Genomic DNA, 13904 nt, shown 5'->3' with positions numbered 1-13904 from the left:
TCTACCTTATTTATGTCAAATCCTTCAGTTAAATTTGCCACCAAAAAAAAAAAAAAAAAGAATTCAGAGTAAGAAGACTGTGAGCATTTCAAATATTTTAGTGTACTTCTTTCCACTGTGAAATTTGTATTGTAAAATTTACCTGAGTTGGATGTTTGTTTTTCCTTGACTTCTACTGTTTTATTAGGAACAGAATCTTTCACTTCAACGGTAGGCTGAATGGGTATTGAAACAATATGATTAAGACATGATGGACCTTTCATACAATCGGTAGTTAAAAATTCAAAATAAAAATATAAAAGTTTTACCTTCACGTAAGGATGTCTTTTCGGAGAATATAAAAAGCAAAATGGACATACATTTAATTATATGTAAACGTGAAAGGCAACTAAACATTCATGCAGTTAATACTAAGCTGAATCCTCATGCTTGGCTCTGAAAATGATTACATTAGGTTTTGGTGTTCTGTTTCTGGAGATAGGAAGGTGGGTTAGGACAGCGACAAGAGAGAAATATGAACCCATTATAAATATTGAAAAAGAAATACGAATATATGTATTCAGTGTCATACTTACTGATAATAACAATTGTAGCATTTAGGGAATGAACCCTATAATCTCTTTTGCTTCCAAAATTAGTTTGATTTGGCAGATCATGTTAGTCTTCAAAAGGTTTTTTTGAAACAGCTATTATATCAAAAAATTAGCCATCTTAAAAAAAAAAAAACAGCCAAAGCTTCGATATTCAAATTAATCTCATTTGAATAATGAATACCAATACAAGAGAGATCTTTGATGTCCCATAGATCTGAGGAGGATGAAAGAGTGGCTGTTTTAGCCCAAGTTTAGCACTCCATCTGCTTTCAGTATTCTTTGTGGAGCAGCTGTAATTTAATCTGTTTTAGTGCAAATACACTCAAGCCATCTAAAGTGAATTCTCTGGAGTTTCCTCATCAACTCCAAATATCCTAGCTAACACGTCTTTCTTTCATGCCCCGGGGAACGCAGAAGCCCAACCACCTGAGCCACCCCGGAGCCCCTGAAAAAGGCTTTCTAATAGCTGCATCTGTTCAATTGCATGGAGACCGGCTGGGGCCCAGAGGGATATGGAAGAGGAATAAACTGCGGGAGAGCTTTTTTTAGGGAAGTTTTCTGGGGAACGAGGCATTCAACATCCTGAAGTTTCATGCTCTCTAGCCCCAGTAGTATAGGAAGAGTGCCTTTCCCCACCGGCGAGTCTAACTTCTGCAAAGGTTCAGAAACGCTCAGCCAACTCTCGCCAATGTTTGAAGGGGAACCCAGCCGGCTCACAAGCGATCGCTGAGATTTGAGAGACTTGGACCTCGCACATGCGCTTTGGGCACCCTTGGCCGCCCGCCCTCTGCGCGCAGGCCCAGCGACGCCGGTTTGTGAGGCGCGCAAGCGCATCTGTGTTTGGCATCGTTGCTTGGTTACATTATGCTGCGCTCAAAGATTCCAGACCTCGGAATTTCGCTACTGTGATGTAGTGGCGAGGCGGGTTTGGCTTATCTCTAGCGCTAGTGTTGGGCTCTAGAGGCGGTGAAAAGCCGAGGGGAAGGGGAAGTGTTTGTGAAGCCTCCAGGCTTTGCGGTGAAGAAGTTTTTTAGCTTCGGGAGTAAGAAGGGCGGGTCGTCCTTTCGCGTTACCAGCTCGCTGAGGGACGGCCCGGGCATCCTGCGTGAGAGGAGAATTGGAACCAGCAGCTTCGGGTGGGGGTACAACATCCGAGACAAAGATCTCAGAAAGATCCACAAAGTTGCCAGCATGGGCAACGTAAGGAAACTGCAGGAGATTCTACTTTCCGGGAAACGCGGCGTGGACGAAAGAGACCAGATGAACAGGTAATAGGGACTTGGAGGCCGGCTGCCGGAGACGGCGGGGAGGAGGTGGGGCGGACCGGGAGAAGCGCGCACCTTCCCGGGCTCCGCCTGTGGAGCGGAGCCCCCCTGTCACCGAGGGCGCTTTGCGGTCTTCCCTCCTGAGGCCCCCAGCAGGGGTGTAGCGCCCAGGCCGGCTGTCGGAGCACGAAAACGAAAGCTTCAGCTGCCTTTGGACCCACTCATAATTCCCCGGGTAGACCACTTTACAGACAGGTTTTTGTTTTTGTTTTTTTTAAGATTTTATTTATTTATTTATTTGACAGAGAGAGAGAGAGACAGCGAGAGAGGGAACACAAGCAGGGGGAGTGGGAGAGGGAGAAGCAGGCTCCCTGCTGGGCAGGGAGCCCGATGCAGGGCTCGATCTCAGGACCCTGGGAACATGACCTGAGATGAAGGCAAGCACTTAACTGACTGAGCCACCCAGGTGCCCCTCTTACTTTCTATTTAAAAAAAATTGGGGACTGCGGGTGGGGATTGGTATCTTCTGACAACGTTTAACCTCTTCAGAAGTAAAGGGAATGTTTTTACCTGTACTTGTCGATTTTATTCATACATTAAATATATACATTTTTTTGTTGTGTGTAGCTTTATTACATATAAGTGATTATAGATTAATCATTTTAGTTACATCCTTATGAAAATAAATAATATAAATGATACTGTAAAAGTATATAAAATTTTAGTTGTGTCCTTATGAAAAAAATCAAAAATAGGAAATATAAATGATTATTGCAATTTCAGATGTATTGCTTTACTTTATAAAAGTTTTCTTTAAAAATACTGAACTCTGGGGTGCCTGGGTGGCATAATCGGTTGAGCATCAGAGTGTTGAATTCGGCGTGGGTCGTGATCTCGGGGTTGGGGGGTGGAGCCCCATGTCCGGCTCCATGCTTGGTGGGGAGACTGCTTGAGATTCTCTCCCTCTCCCTCTGCCCTTCCCCCCGCTTGTGCATACTCTCTCTTTTTCTCTAAAAGAAATAAATCTTTAAAAAATATTGAGCTCTCCAACTGTATTTATCTACTCTTTCAATCCATTTATTTATCAAATAGAATCTGAACACATGTAATGTAGGAGACATACTCTATCCAGAATCTTTTCATTCTTAAAGACTTCATGTTGCCCAGTATTAGTAAGATGAGAAATTCTATCTATCTATCTATCTATCTATCTATCTATCTATCTATCTATCTATCTATCTATTTATTTATTTTAAAGATTTTATTTTTAAGTAATCTCTATACCCAACATGGGGCTTGAATTTATATCATTGAGACTAAGGTTGCATGTTCTACTCATTGAACCGGCCAGGTACTACTAAGATGAGAAATTTTATTTTATTTTTTTAATTTTAAGAAAAGATTGATTTATTTGAGAGAGAGAGAGTGAATGGGAGTGGCTGGGGAGGGAGAAGGGAGGGTTAGAAGGAGAGAGAGGATCTCAAGCTGACTCCACGCGGAGCACGGAGCCCGACATGGGGCTCGATCTCAAGATCTGGAGATCATGACCTGAGCCAAAACCAAGAGTCGGACACCCAACCAACTAGCCACCGAGGTGCCCCTAAGATGAGCAGTTTTAAATTGAAGTATTAGGACTTAATCTCAGTTAAAGCTTTTCCTCTTTCCTTTCAAACGAAAACATTTCTGAAGATAGGAAATCGTAAAAGTTAACCTTTACTTGTCCTTTTGAAATTTATAATAGTATTAAATACTACTATTGATAATTGGTAGTACTTGATTTTCATGTGATTTATAAATCGAAATATTTAATAAAATGAGCTGTCCCTGTTTATTTAAATCCTGAGTTTCCTTTGGCTTAGTTTCTTGAAAATCAGAGTAAGAATTACTTAAAAAACATTCTCCGTTATTTTAGTCCTCTTTTCCCATAATGCTTTCAGGAACTAAAATTTATTTAAATGCCAGGCATATGACTAGAACTGCAATAGACCTGTTGTGTATATCATTATTTCATGTAATGTAAGGCACCATAGATTGTCTGATGCCCCAGTATTTTCTGTACCAATAAGAAATTGCAAAACAATTCTGCCAATTAGAGTTGTAAGACATTTTGAATTATAAATTGCATTCCAATGTCAGAGATATTAAAAGGTGACAAAATGAGCATCTTAGAATCACTGAAATGTAGTATTCTTGCGAATCCTTAAAACATATCTACAAAGTAGGCATAATTGTATCACTTTACCTAATTGGATGTTATCTTTGTAAAATAGTAGTAATAGTAATAGTTATAATAATATTATGTAACAAACTTTGCATAGATCCTCATTTAAGCATCACGCCGAGGTCTTGTGAGATAACTAGTCTTTATTTATTATTATTATTTTTTAGTAATCTCTATACCCAACGTGGGGCTCGAATTCACAACCCTCAAGATCAAGAGTCACATGATCTTCAAACTGAGCTGGGCAGGGGACCCGAGATAACTATTTTTATCCCCATTTTGTTGATGAGGAAATTGAGGATAAGGCTAAGTAGGTGATAACTGTTAAGTGACAGAGTTAAAGTAGGAGTCAAACCCAAGTTAAGCTGAATCCTGAGGTCATGCTCTACCTACTCAGATAGGCTGCTCTTTATTAGTGTGGTGAAGAATCACTAATAAATATTGTACTTTCTTCAAAAGAAAACTAAATCCTGGTTTTGGAGTCACAGGAATAAGATGCTATTTAACGTTTACAATTACATGAATTAATTGCATGTTTTGAAATAGTGCACTATAATTTCCTAAAAAGTTCTTTCACTTTCATAGGACTGCTCTTCATTTGGCCTGTGCCAATGGCCATCCAGATGTCGTTGCTGTCCTAGTGGAGAGGAAATGCCAGCTTGACCTCTTTGATACAGATTATAGGACTGCTCTGATGAAGGTATGTGGAAGCAGCTGTGTCTGCCTGAGATGGATTTGATTTAATTACTTAGAATGAAAACTTATTGCATTTAAACATAACTAATTGGTGAAACCTGTGGCATGTTTACTTTAAATTCCCAGAATTGACACTCTGTTTCTTGGTATAATACTGACAGGCTGTACAATGTCAGGATGAGAGATGTGTGACTATTCTTCTAGAACACGGTGCTGATCCAAATCTTACGGACATTGCTGGCAATACTGCTCTCCACTATGCCGCCCTTGGTTCGAATACATCAATAGCAGAGAAGCTGCTTCTACACCATGCAAATATTGAAGTGAGAAACAAGGTGCAGATCAAGTGTATTTATAGAGTATTTGAAATAATATATATATGTATACGTAAATTTTTTTAGCCACAAATCATTTTATTTACATATTTATTTATATGTGTAATAAATACATATACTTACTGAATTCTATACATCAGGTCCTGTCATCCTGGAAACAACTCCAAAGCCAGGGCAGGGAGGGCTAGAGAAAGGTGATGCCCATGGAGAGGGCGAAGTTCTGTCTCCCAGCCCCGCTTCCACCCCAGAAAGAAAATCTTCCCATTAGTGCTTGGGAGTGGATGGTGGGCTCAGAGCCCACAAAGGCTTGAAGGCCTAGAGGGGAGTGGAGGTGGTGGAGGCTGGGTGCTGGGCAGGGGCTTAGGAAATGGGTGCTGCTGGGAATGGGTGGGAGACCCTGACCCAGTGGGGTAACTTGGGTGAGTGCAAGTGGGAGGAGAAAGCAGCAGGTTGCAGGCCCTGGGCACTCGAGGCCCCAAGGTTCTGAAAATGAGAGCAAAGGGATCAGGTCATGACATCCTACAGGGACATTTACTTGTGCTTGTAGCCACTCTTCCCACCACGTACCACATTGGGGTCTCCCATTTCAGAGAGTAGTTCCTGCTCAGCCTTGGGTAGTTCCTCAGTGGGGTGGTAGCTGTACATGGGGAGTAGTTGATGACCACGCGCACCAGTCCACCTTCTGTTTCTGTGACATGCATTATTTCTACCACTGCCCTTACAGAAACACTGTTGGTTGAGATAGGTAGGGTCAGTTTTTCATATTTGGAAGCTCCTGCATTCCCTGAATGAAAATATTTTGAAATACCTTAATTGTCTAAGATTTCACTTTAATGATACTTTTTTTTGTTTTTAAGATTTTATTTACTTGAGAGAGACGGAGAACAAACATGAGTATGGAGGAAGGGCAGAGGGAGAGGGAGAAACAGGGGAGCCTGATGCAGGGGTGGATCCCAGGACCCTGGGGGTCATGACCTGAGCCAAAGACAGACGCTTAACTGACTGAGCCACCCAGTTGCCCCAAAGCCACTCTTTTAATTCTGAGTCCATCTCCTCAGTGACCCATTTGGATCAAGAGTGCCTTATGTTGCCATCTGGGATCCTGATACCATTGACAGAAGAGAATCAAGCATGTTTGTGTAACCTGGAGAAAACCTTCATTTTTTTTTTTTTTTAATGATTTTATTTATTTATTTGATGGAGAGACGGCGAGAGAGGGAACACAAGCAGGGGGAGCAGGAGAGGGAAAAGCAGGCTTCCGCCGAGCAGGATGTGGGGCTCGATCCCAGGACCCTGGGATCATGGCCTGAGCTGAAGGCAGACGCTTAACGACTGAGCCACCCAGGCACCCCGAAAATCTTCATTTTTATTGGAAAGCTCTCAAAACTATATCCCCAAAACTCTAATTTCTCAAATGTTAATGTTTGCCACAAAAAGTATTGTCAAATGGGGATAAGCAAATTTAAACGGATTTCTTTTGTGCTAGATATATAGTGCAATTTTGTAATATTTCTCAGACATAGATGATCATTGAATCTTTCTATTGGGGCACAGTACTTACCTTCCAGCAAAGTATATGTTCTTCGGAATGTAATTTAAAAAACACTACTCCAGAGATAATCATTTAGGTTGCTAACTCAATAAAAATACTTAAAGCATTTACTGCTATGTTTTAGATTTTGGAGATAGAGAGAAAAAATATAATCCCTTCCCTCAAGAAGCTCTTGGTTTAGAGGGGGTGCAATAAAATAACTAGAGTATACCATAATAAATACTGTGATAGAAGCCAAGATTCTTGGAACCAGCCAATGAAGTGAGTTTTGGAGAATGACTGCAGTTAATCTGTTGAAGAGGTGGAAGAGGGCTATTTAATTTAGTTTTATTTATTTTTTAAAAAAGATTTTATTTATTTATTTGAGAGAGAGAGAGTGGGTGAGAGAGTAGGAGCATAGGGGCAGGGCAGAGGGAGAGGCCAACTCCCCTCTGAGCAGGGAGCCTGACTTGGGGCTGGATCCCAGGACCTTGGGATCACGACCTGAGCTGACCTGAGTCCAGGGCAGATGCTTAACCGACTGAACCACCCAGGCCCCCTGAGGAGGGCTATTTGAAAGAGAAGGAGGAGCTGGTGAAAGCACAGAAGGGTGAGAGTACTTTCTATATTATATATTTGAGTTTAGAGGATCCTTTATAAGTTTTAAAATTCAGTATGGAAATATTGTAATTTTGTAAATTATAAATTGTTTTTGCACTTTTACAGGATGAACTCACACCATTTTTACTTGCTGTAAGTGAGAACAAACAGCAAATGGTGGAATTTTTAATAGAAAAAGAAGCAAATGTACATGCAGTTGGTAAGTTGCAAAGGTACAGTAGTTTTGGGTGTTTTTTTAAACCTTATATTGTTCTAGAGTGGCACAGTTACTCAAGTCAGAAAGACTAACTTAATAAGGGGATTAATTTATATAGTGAAAAATGTCAACATGTCATCAGTTAGGCAGAAAGCAATTATTCTGACGGGGCAACATGAAGAACAGTATATGGTAGAATTTATATTCCTTCATATTATTGACTGATGTCATTTGCAGGCTTTTTTTTTTTTTTTTTTTTGCCATATGATTTTATATTAGCTAAAGGGGTTTCATATTAGTTTTATTAGTTTTATAAAGTGTGGACTCCTAACTTTTATTTTACTTTACGACGCAATATTGGACTTCTTAACCCTTTTATAGTATTTTTGAAACTTCTACTTCATATATGTTTTCCTTAAAAGATGAATATTAAACATAAATAGGAGTTGCTGTGTCTTTTGGATGACTCTTTAAATTGCTTTTTGTTTTTGAAGAATACTGACGTTGGATGATCCCTAAGTGGTTAATAATTACTGTTACCAGATAATATGGGCTCATCATCCTTTTTCATGTTCAGTATATTTTTTTTTGGTTTTCATTGGTAAGGATAGAAGGATGAAAGATAACTGTAATTGAATAGACTTTTCCTTTAATGAGGACAAATCATAGGTGGGTGATAAAGAGAAAAGAGTTGGGCTTTAGATTGACACAAGACTAGGTTTAATTCCTAGCTTTCCTACTTGCTGGGTGTGTGACTTTGGAAACATTACTTATCATAACCAGATACATTTCCTGATATGAAAAGGAGGATAATAGTATATCCTTCAAGGGTGGTTCTGTGTACTATTTTATATATATATAGCATTTAATTTAGTGTCTACCACGTGCTTATCTTAGCATCATTAACTGTGACTATGACTGTTTTATTACCATTAGTATGAATACTGTTATTTTCAGCCTGCAAATAAGCTTTTTTTTTTTTATTTTTAAAGATTTTATTTATTTGAGAGAGAGACAGAGAGAGAGCACGGGTGGGGAGGGACAGAGGGAGAAGCAGATTCCCTGCTGAGCAGGGAGCCTGACGTGGGGCTCCATCCCAGGGTCCCAAGATCGTGACCTGAGCTGAAGGCAGACGCTTAACCGACTGAGCCACCCAGGTGCCCCAACATCCTTGTTTTTTCTAACTAGTTACTTGGGTCTTGAGATGTTCAGTTTAGTAGAAGACCCTATACTTTCCCTTGAGGGCTATCTCCTATACTTTCCCCCTTGAATTTTCCAAGAACCTGAGGAGTTCCCTAAGACCAAAGAGACCATCTTTTTTCACAAGTCATTTGGAAGGAAAAGACATCAACTACTCAGCATTGCCATTGAAACTGGTTCTGCAGGGCGCCTGGGTGGCTCAGTTGGTTAAGCAACTGCCTTAGGATCAGGTCATGATCCTGGAGTCCCAGGATTGAGTCCCACATCAGGCTCCCTGCTCAGCGGGGAGTCTGCTTCTCCCTCTGACCCTCCCCCCTCTCAGGCTCTCTCTCTCAAATAAATAAATAAATAAATAAATCTTCAAAAAAAAAAAGTAAGAAAGAAACTGGTTCTGCAGTCTGGTCATGATTGACCTTTGCTCCTAGGATGCCCTTGCTGAGCCACATTCCTCAGTCTTCATGGTGATCCATAGTTAGACTTCAAAGTTACAACTTTTTTTTCGTTTACTACATAAGCTTCTATGCTCAGCTATTCCAAAGCACCAGCACCCTGTTCTGTCAGCTGGGCCTCCTGGCTTTAGCCAGACACACCCTTCCCTTCACACTCAAAAGCCTTACGTGAAGCCCATATGTTAGCCCAGACCTTCAGGATGAATTATCCTTGTCTCTTCTTCCAGCAGATGGTAGTTGGGACCATTCTAAGCTGTTAAAGAGGTTCAAATAATGCTGCAGGAAGAGACTGGACTTCTCTTTCTCCTTTGTTACTAGACCTATATCCCAAGCCTGCTTTAAATCCTATGGAGCGCCTTTTCTTATTAGGTGACGAAAGGTCTCATATTGCCCTTCCCAGAGTAGTGGGCATCACCTTTCCCGAAAGGCCATGTCTTGGGTTTAATATTTCATTAAATCCTCTTAACAACCTTGTAAAATAAGGCAGTAAGATGCCTGTTTTATAGAGGAAGACTCTGAGCCCAAGAGAAGTGGCTTGTCCAAGAGGAAATAGCTGTGAGACTTAGGACTTCTGAGTTCTAGACACTTTCCATTATGGCAAGCTAACTCTAATTTACTAATTACTAAATTACGAATTCATGACTGGTTCACCTTACTTTTTTTCTCCTTTAATTACATACTTAATAAAAAGTGTATAGAACTTACAAATGTGAAGTATATGGGGTACTTCAAGCTTTGATATTAGTTCTGATATTATTTGAAATACTCCTAAGAATTTGATATTTGGTAAATGTTTTTCATATCAGTATTAAAATAGTAACATTGTTTATCACCCTTTTTTATATGTAGCAGTCGCCAACTAATTGCCGAATATAGAGAAGAAAAACTTAACAATGATTTGCAAAGTAAGAATGCAGGTAAGACTTTTCAGAGTGAATTACTTTTGGTGGTCCTAACATAGATGAAGTCAGAGTAAGGAAGTTTTGATAATGAAAGAGCAATGGAAAAAAAAAAAAAACCTACTGTGTAAATTGCATATGTATTTTTTTCTTTCTTTTCTTTTCTTTTTTTTTTTTTAAGATTTTGTCTATTTATTTGACAGAGAGAGATAGTGACAGCAGAAGCAGGGGGAGTGGCAGGCAGAGGGAGAGGGAGAAGCACGTTTCCTGCCTAGCAGGGAGCCCGATGTGGGGCTTGATCCCAGGTCTGGGGATCATGAACTGAGCTGAAGGCAGACCCTTAACCACCCAGATGCCCCTATTTTTTTTTCTTTCTTAATTTCTTTCTTAAGAGTCTAGTATTCAGGATTATTTAAGAAGTTAATTGTAGGCATTGCTGTCATGAACAATGGGAAGAAATCAGAGGGAGACAAACCGTGAGAGAAACTGGACTCTGGGAAACAAACTGAGGGTTACAGAAGGGAGGGGGGTGGGGGGATGGGGTAACCAGGTGATGAGTATTAAGGAGGACACGCGTTATGATGAGCAGTAGGTGTTACATGCAACTAATGAATTGTTGAACACTACATCAAAAACTTGTGATGGACTATATGCTGGCTAACTGAACATAATAAAAAAAATTAAATAAAGTACGTCCGTATGAACAACAACAACAAAAGAAGTTAATTGTAGGTAATTTAAAATATGAGGCGGTATTGTCTGAAAAGAAATTCATTATTTTAGTCATGACCCCTAAAATCCCATATGATATCTTTGTGTAAATAAGAAAAAGAGATTTTTAAGTTAGTATGTTTTATGTTTTCTCTATAAGCATATTATAATAAATTGAACCTGTTATGAAAATGGATCTTTTAATTTTTACAAGTGGATTACATTTAGTAAATATTATTATATAGTGATTTGTCTCATTAAAAAAGGAACTATCCTCGGGGCGCCTGGGTGGCTCAGTCGGTTAAGCGGCTGTCTTCGGCCCAGGTCATGATTCCAGGGTCCTGGGATCGAGTCCCGCACCGGGCTCCCTGCTCGGTGGAGAGTCTGCTTCTCCCTCTCCATCTGCCTGCCTCTCTGCTTACTTGTGCTCTCTCTCTATCTCTCTGTCAAATAAATAAATGAAATCTAAAAAATAAAATAGGGGGAAAAGTTAAAAAAAAAAAAGGAACTATCCTTAAAACTGGGGACTTTACAATACCTTCCTGGTATCGTAAACAAATGGCAAACAATAAGAACTGCAAAACTTAGCTAGTATGCAGCAATACCAATGAGACATTTTTTTTTTTTAAGGTAACTGTCTATTGGTTTTGCAATTTACTTATTTTCATTTGTTCACTTAACAAATAACTGTCAAGTGTCTTTTAGTTCCTAAGTGTTATTCTGATGTTGTAGAATGCAAACATTCAAAAAATACAATCCCTGCCCTCCAGGAATTTGTTATTATCATTGTCATTTTTATTATTTACTCTTCTTTATTCAGTGCTTACTATGTGCCAGAGTCCCCTAGTGCTTATAATTACCATTGTTATTTTTTTATTGGTATTTAATATGTTCCAGATACTATGTCCATAGTGAGGAATTAGAGTTTTAGGAGAGTGGGTAGAATTTAGGGTAAGTATGCAGACTGAATAGTAAGTTTGCCAGGTAAAGTGGCAGAAGGACGATGTTTGGCAGGAGAAACATCCATCAAGATGACATGTTTTGCAGACGGAACAGCAGTGCAAAGGCTAAGATGTACGAGTGAACTTTGGAGGATTTATGAGCAGTTCAGTTTTGCCAGTACAAAAAGTGTGCTATGGGAATGGTTGGAATGAGGTGAACACTTAGCTAAGGCAAGCTTATGAAAGTTTTTCAGTCGTATGGAAAGGAGTAGATCTTACCCTGTAGACCTTGGTAACTTTATCAGGTAAAATGCTTTTAGCTGCAAATAATAGGTGACTTATAACAGTGACTAAAACAGGGGCACCTGGGTGGCTTAGTCAGTTAAGTGTTGACTCTTGGTTTTACACAGTCTCGGGTCATGAGATCAAGCCCCACATCACGTTGGGCTCCGTGCGGAGTGGGCTTGAAGATTCTCTTCCTCTGCCCTTCCCCCCATTCTTGCACTCTATGGCACGCTTCCTTTCTTTCTCTCTCTTTCAAATAAATAAATCTAAAAAAAAAAACCAAAAACAAAACAGTGACTAAAAAATAGGAACTAGAATTGTTTTGATGGTTCAGTGATGTCATCAGGGTCCCAGTTGTCTCTTGTTCAGCTTTGAGGTTGGCAGTATTTTATGTCTCCCTTCCTGGTTGGCTAATTAGCAGCAGCTCCAGGTCTAGTCTCACAGGACAATATCCAATGACTGGAAGGACTGTTTTTCTTTATATGTTTCTTTCATTAATTAACTAATTAATTTATTTAAGATTTTATCCATTTATTTGACAGAGAGAGAGGGAACACAAGCAGGGGGAGTGGGAGAGGGAGCAGGGAGAGGGAGCAGGGAGCCTGATGCAGGGCTCAATCCCAGCACCCTGGGATCGTGACCTGAGCTGAAGGCAGACGCTTAACGACTGAGCCACCGAGGTCCCCCCTATATGTTTCTTTTATTTTTTTATTTTTTAAAGATTTTATTTATTTATTCATGAGAGACAGGGAGAGAGAGAGAGAGAGGCAGAGAGAGAAGCAGGCTCCCAAGGAGCAGGGAGCCCGATGTGACCCGATCCCAGGACCCTGGGGTCATGACCTGAGCCGAAGGCAGACGCTCAACCATCTGAGCCACCCAGGCGCCCCTATATGTTTCTTTTAAATAAGAATACTCAGAGGCTTACAGTGAATTTCCTCTAACATTTTCTAGGCTAGGGTGTATCGCATGCTTGTTCCTAAACCAGTCACTGGTAAATCAGGTACTGTGAATAGCTTAGAATAATCATTTCTCCTTTTGAAGCTGGGGTGAGGCCACCTTCTTTCTGTATGGGGACAACAAATATCCAAATAAAGTTGTAGTTCTCCAGCAAGAATGAAGAATTATGGAATGGCCATTGGGGAGGGAGCCAGCAGTATTTGATGCAGGGATTCATTGGAGAATTTGAAGCAGAAGGGTAATAAGATTAGATTTGAATTAGGGCCCTCTGGTTATGGTATAAAATAGGGATCACCAAGCTTTTTCTTTCAAGGGCCAGATCGTGACTATTTTAGGCCATGTGGTTTCTCAATTACAATTACCATTGTAGTGTGAAAGCAGCCATAGCAATATATAGGTGAATAGATGTGACTGTCCTCCAATAAAACTTTATTTACAGAACCAGATGGCAGGTCAGACTTGGCCTGTGGCCATAGTTTGCTGGCCCCTCATGTGGAGGATATATTGAAGGAAACCATGTAAAGAGACTGGAAGACAAAGGAAGCTTATATTTCCTTAGCCTAGTATCAGTCCATTATGAAATTTTCACCCTTCTATACTGAAAAAGTCAGGAGGCTCAGTTTATTCAATTTAAAATGTTGTTCTTTTTCTAGGCCTTATGTCTTTCTCATTTTTTAAAATTTAAACAATTTTTTTTAAAGATTTTATTTATTTGAGAGAGAGAGAGAGATAGGGAGCACAGTGGGGCAGAGGGGCAGGGGCAGAGGGTGAGGGAGAAGCAGACTCCCTGCTGAAAAGGGAGCCCGATGCGGGGCTTGACCCCAGGACCCTGAGACCATGACCTGAGCTGAAGGCAGATGCTTAACTGACTGAGCCACCCACGTGCCCCCTTTCTCATTCATTTTGCTTAAAAATTTTTTATTAATTTAAGAAATAACCATAATAGTTGGTGGCTTTTTTTTCCCCTCTGGAAGTCATCAGTTAAGAGCTCATGTTTGAGTAGG

At 40.2% G+C, this 13904-nt stretch overlaps 2 protein-coding genes across 2 annotated transcripts in view; one reads left to right on the top strand and one right to left on the bottom strand.

Annotated features, from left to right (window-relative positions):
• Window positions 1-13904, bottom strand: part of LOC135364298 (ankyrin repeat domain-containing protein 26-like) — a 362531-nt gene that overhangs the window by 85416 nt on the left and 263211 nt on the right.
• Window positions 1349-13904, top strand: part of LOC123842471 (ankyrin repeat domain-containing protein 26-like) — a 126902-nt gene continuing 114346 nt past the window's right edge. Inside the window, 6 exon segments of the mRNA XM_064593500.1 lie at window positions 1349-1498; window positions 1542-1861; window positions 4665-4779; window positions 4937-5110; window positions 7368-7474; window positions 9957-10024. Coding sequence (XP_064449570.1) covers window positions 1349-1498; window positions 1542-1861; window positions 4665-4779; window positions 4937-5110; window positions 7368-7474; window positions 9957-10024 — 934 coding nt within the window.

The sequence above is a fragment of the Mirounga angustirostris genome, unplaced genomic scaffold (assembly GCF_029215605.1).
Source record: "Mirounga angustirostris isolate CCGP_5_RB_7025 unplaced genomic scaffold, mMirAng1.0.hap1 SCAF_5, whole genome shotgun sequence".
Lineage (NCBI taxonomy): Eukaryota > Metazoa > Chordata > Mammalia > Carnivora > Phocidae > Mirounga > Mirounga angustirostris.
The sequence above is the reverse complement of the archived record's forward strand: the minus strand, read 5'-3'. Positions and strand labels throughout refer to the sequence as shown.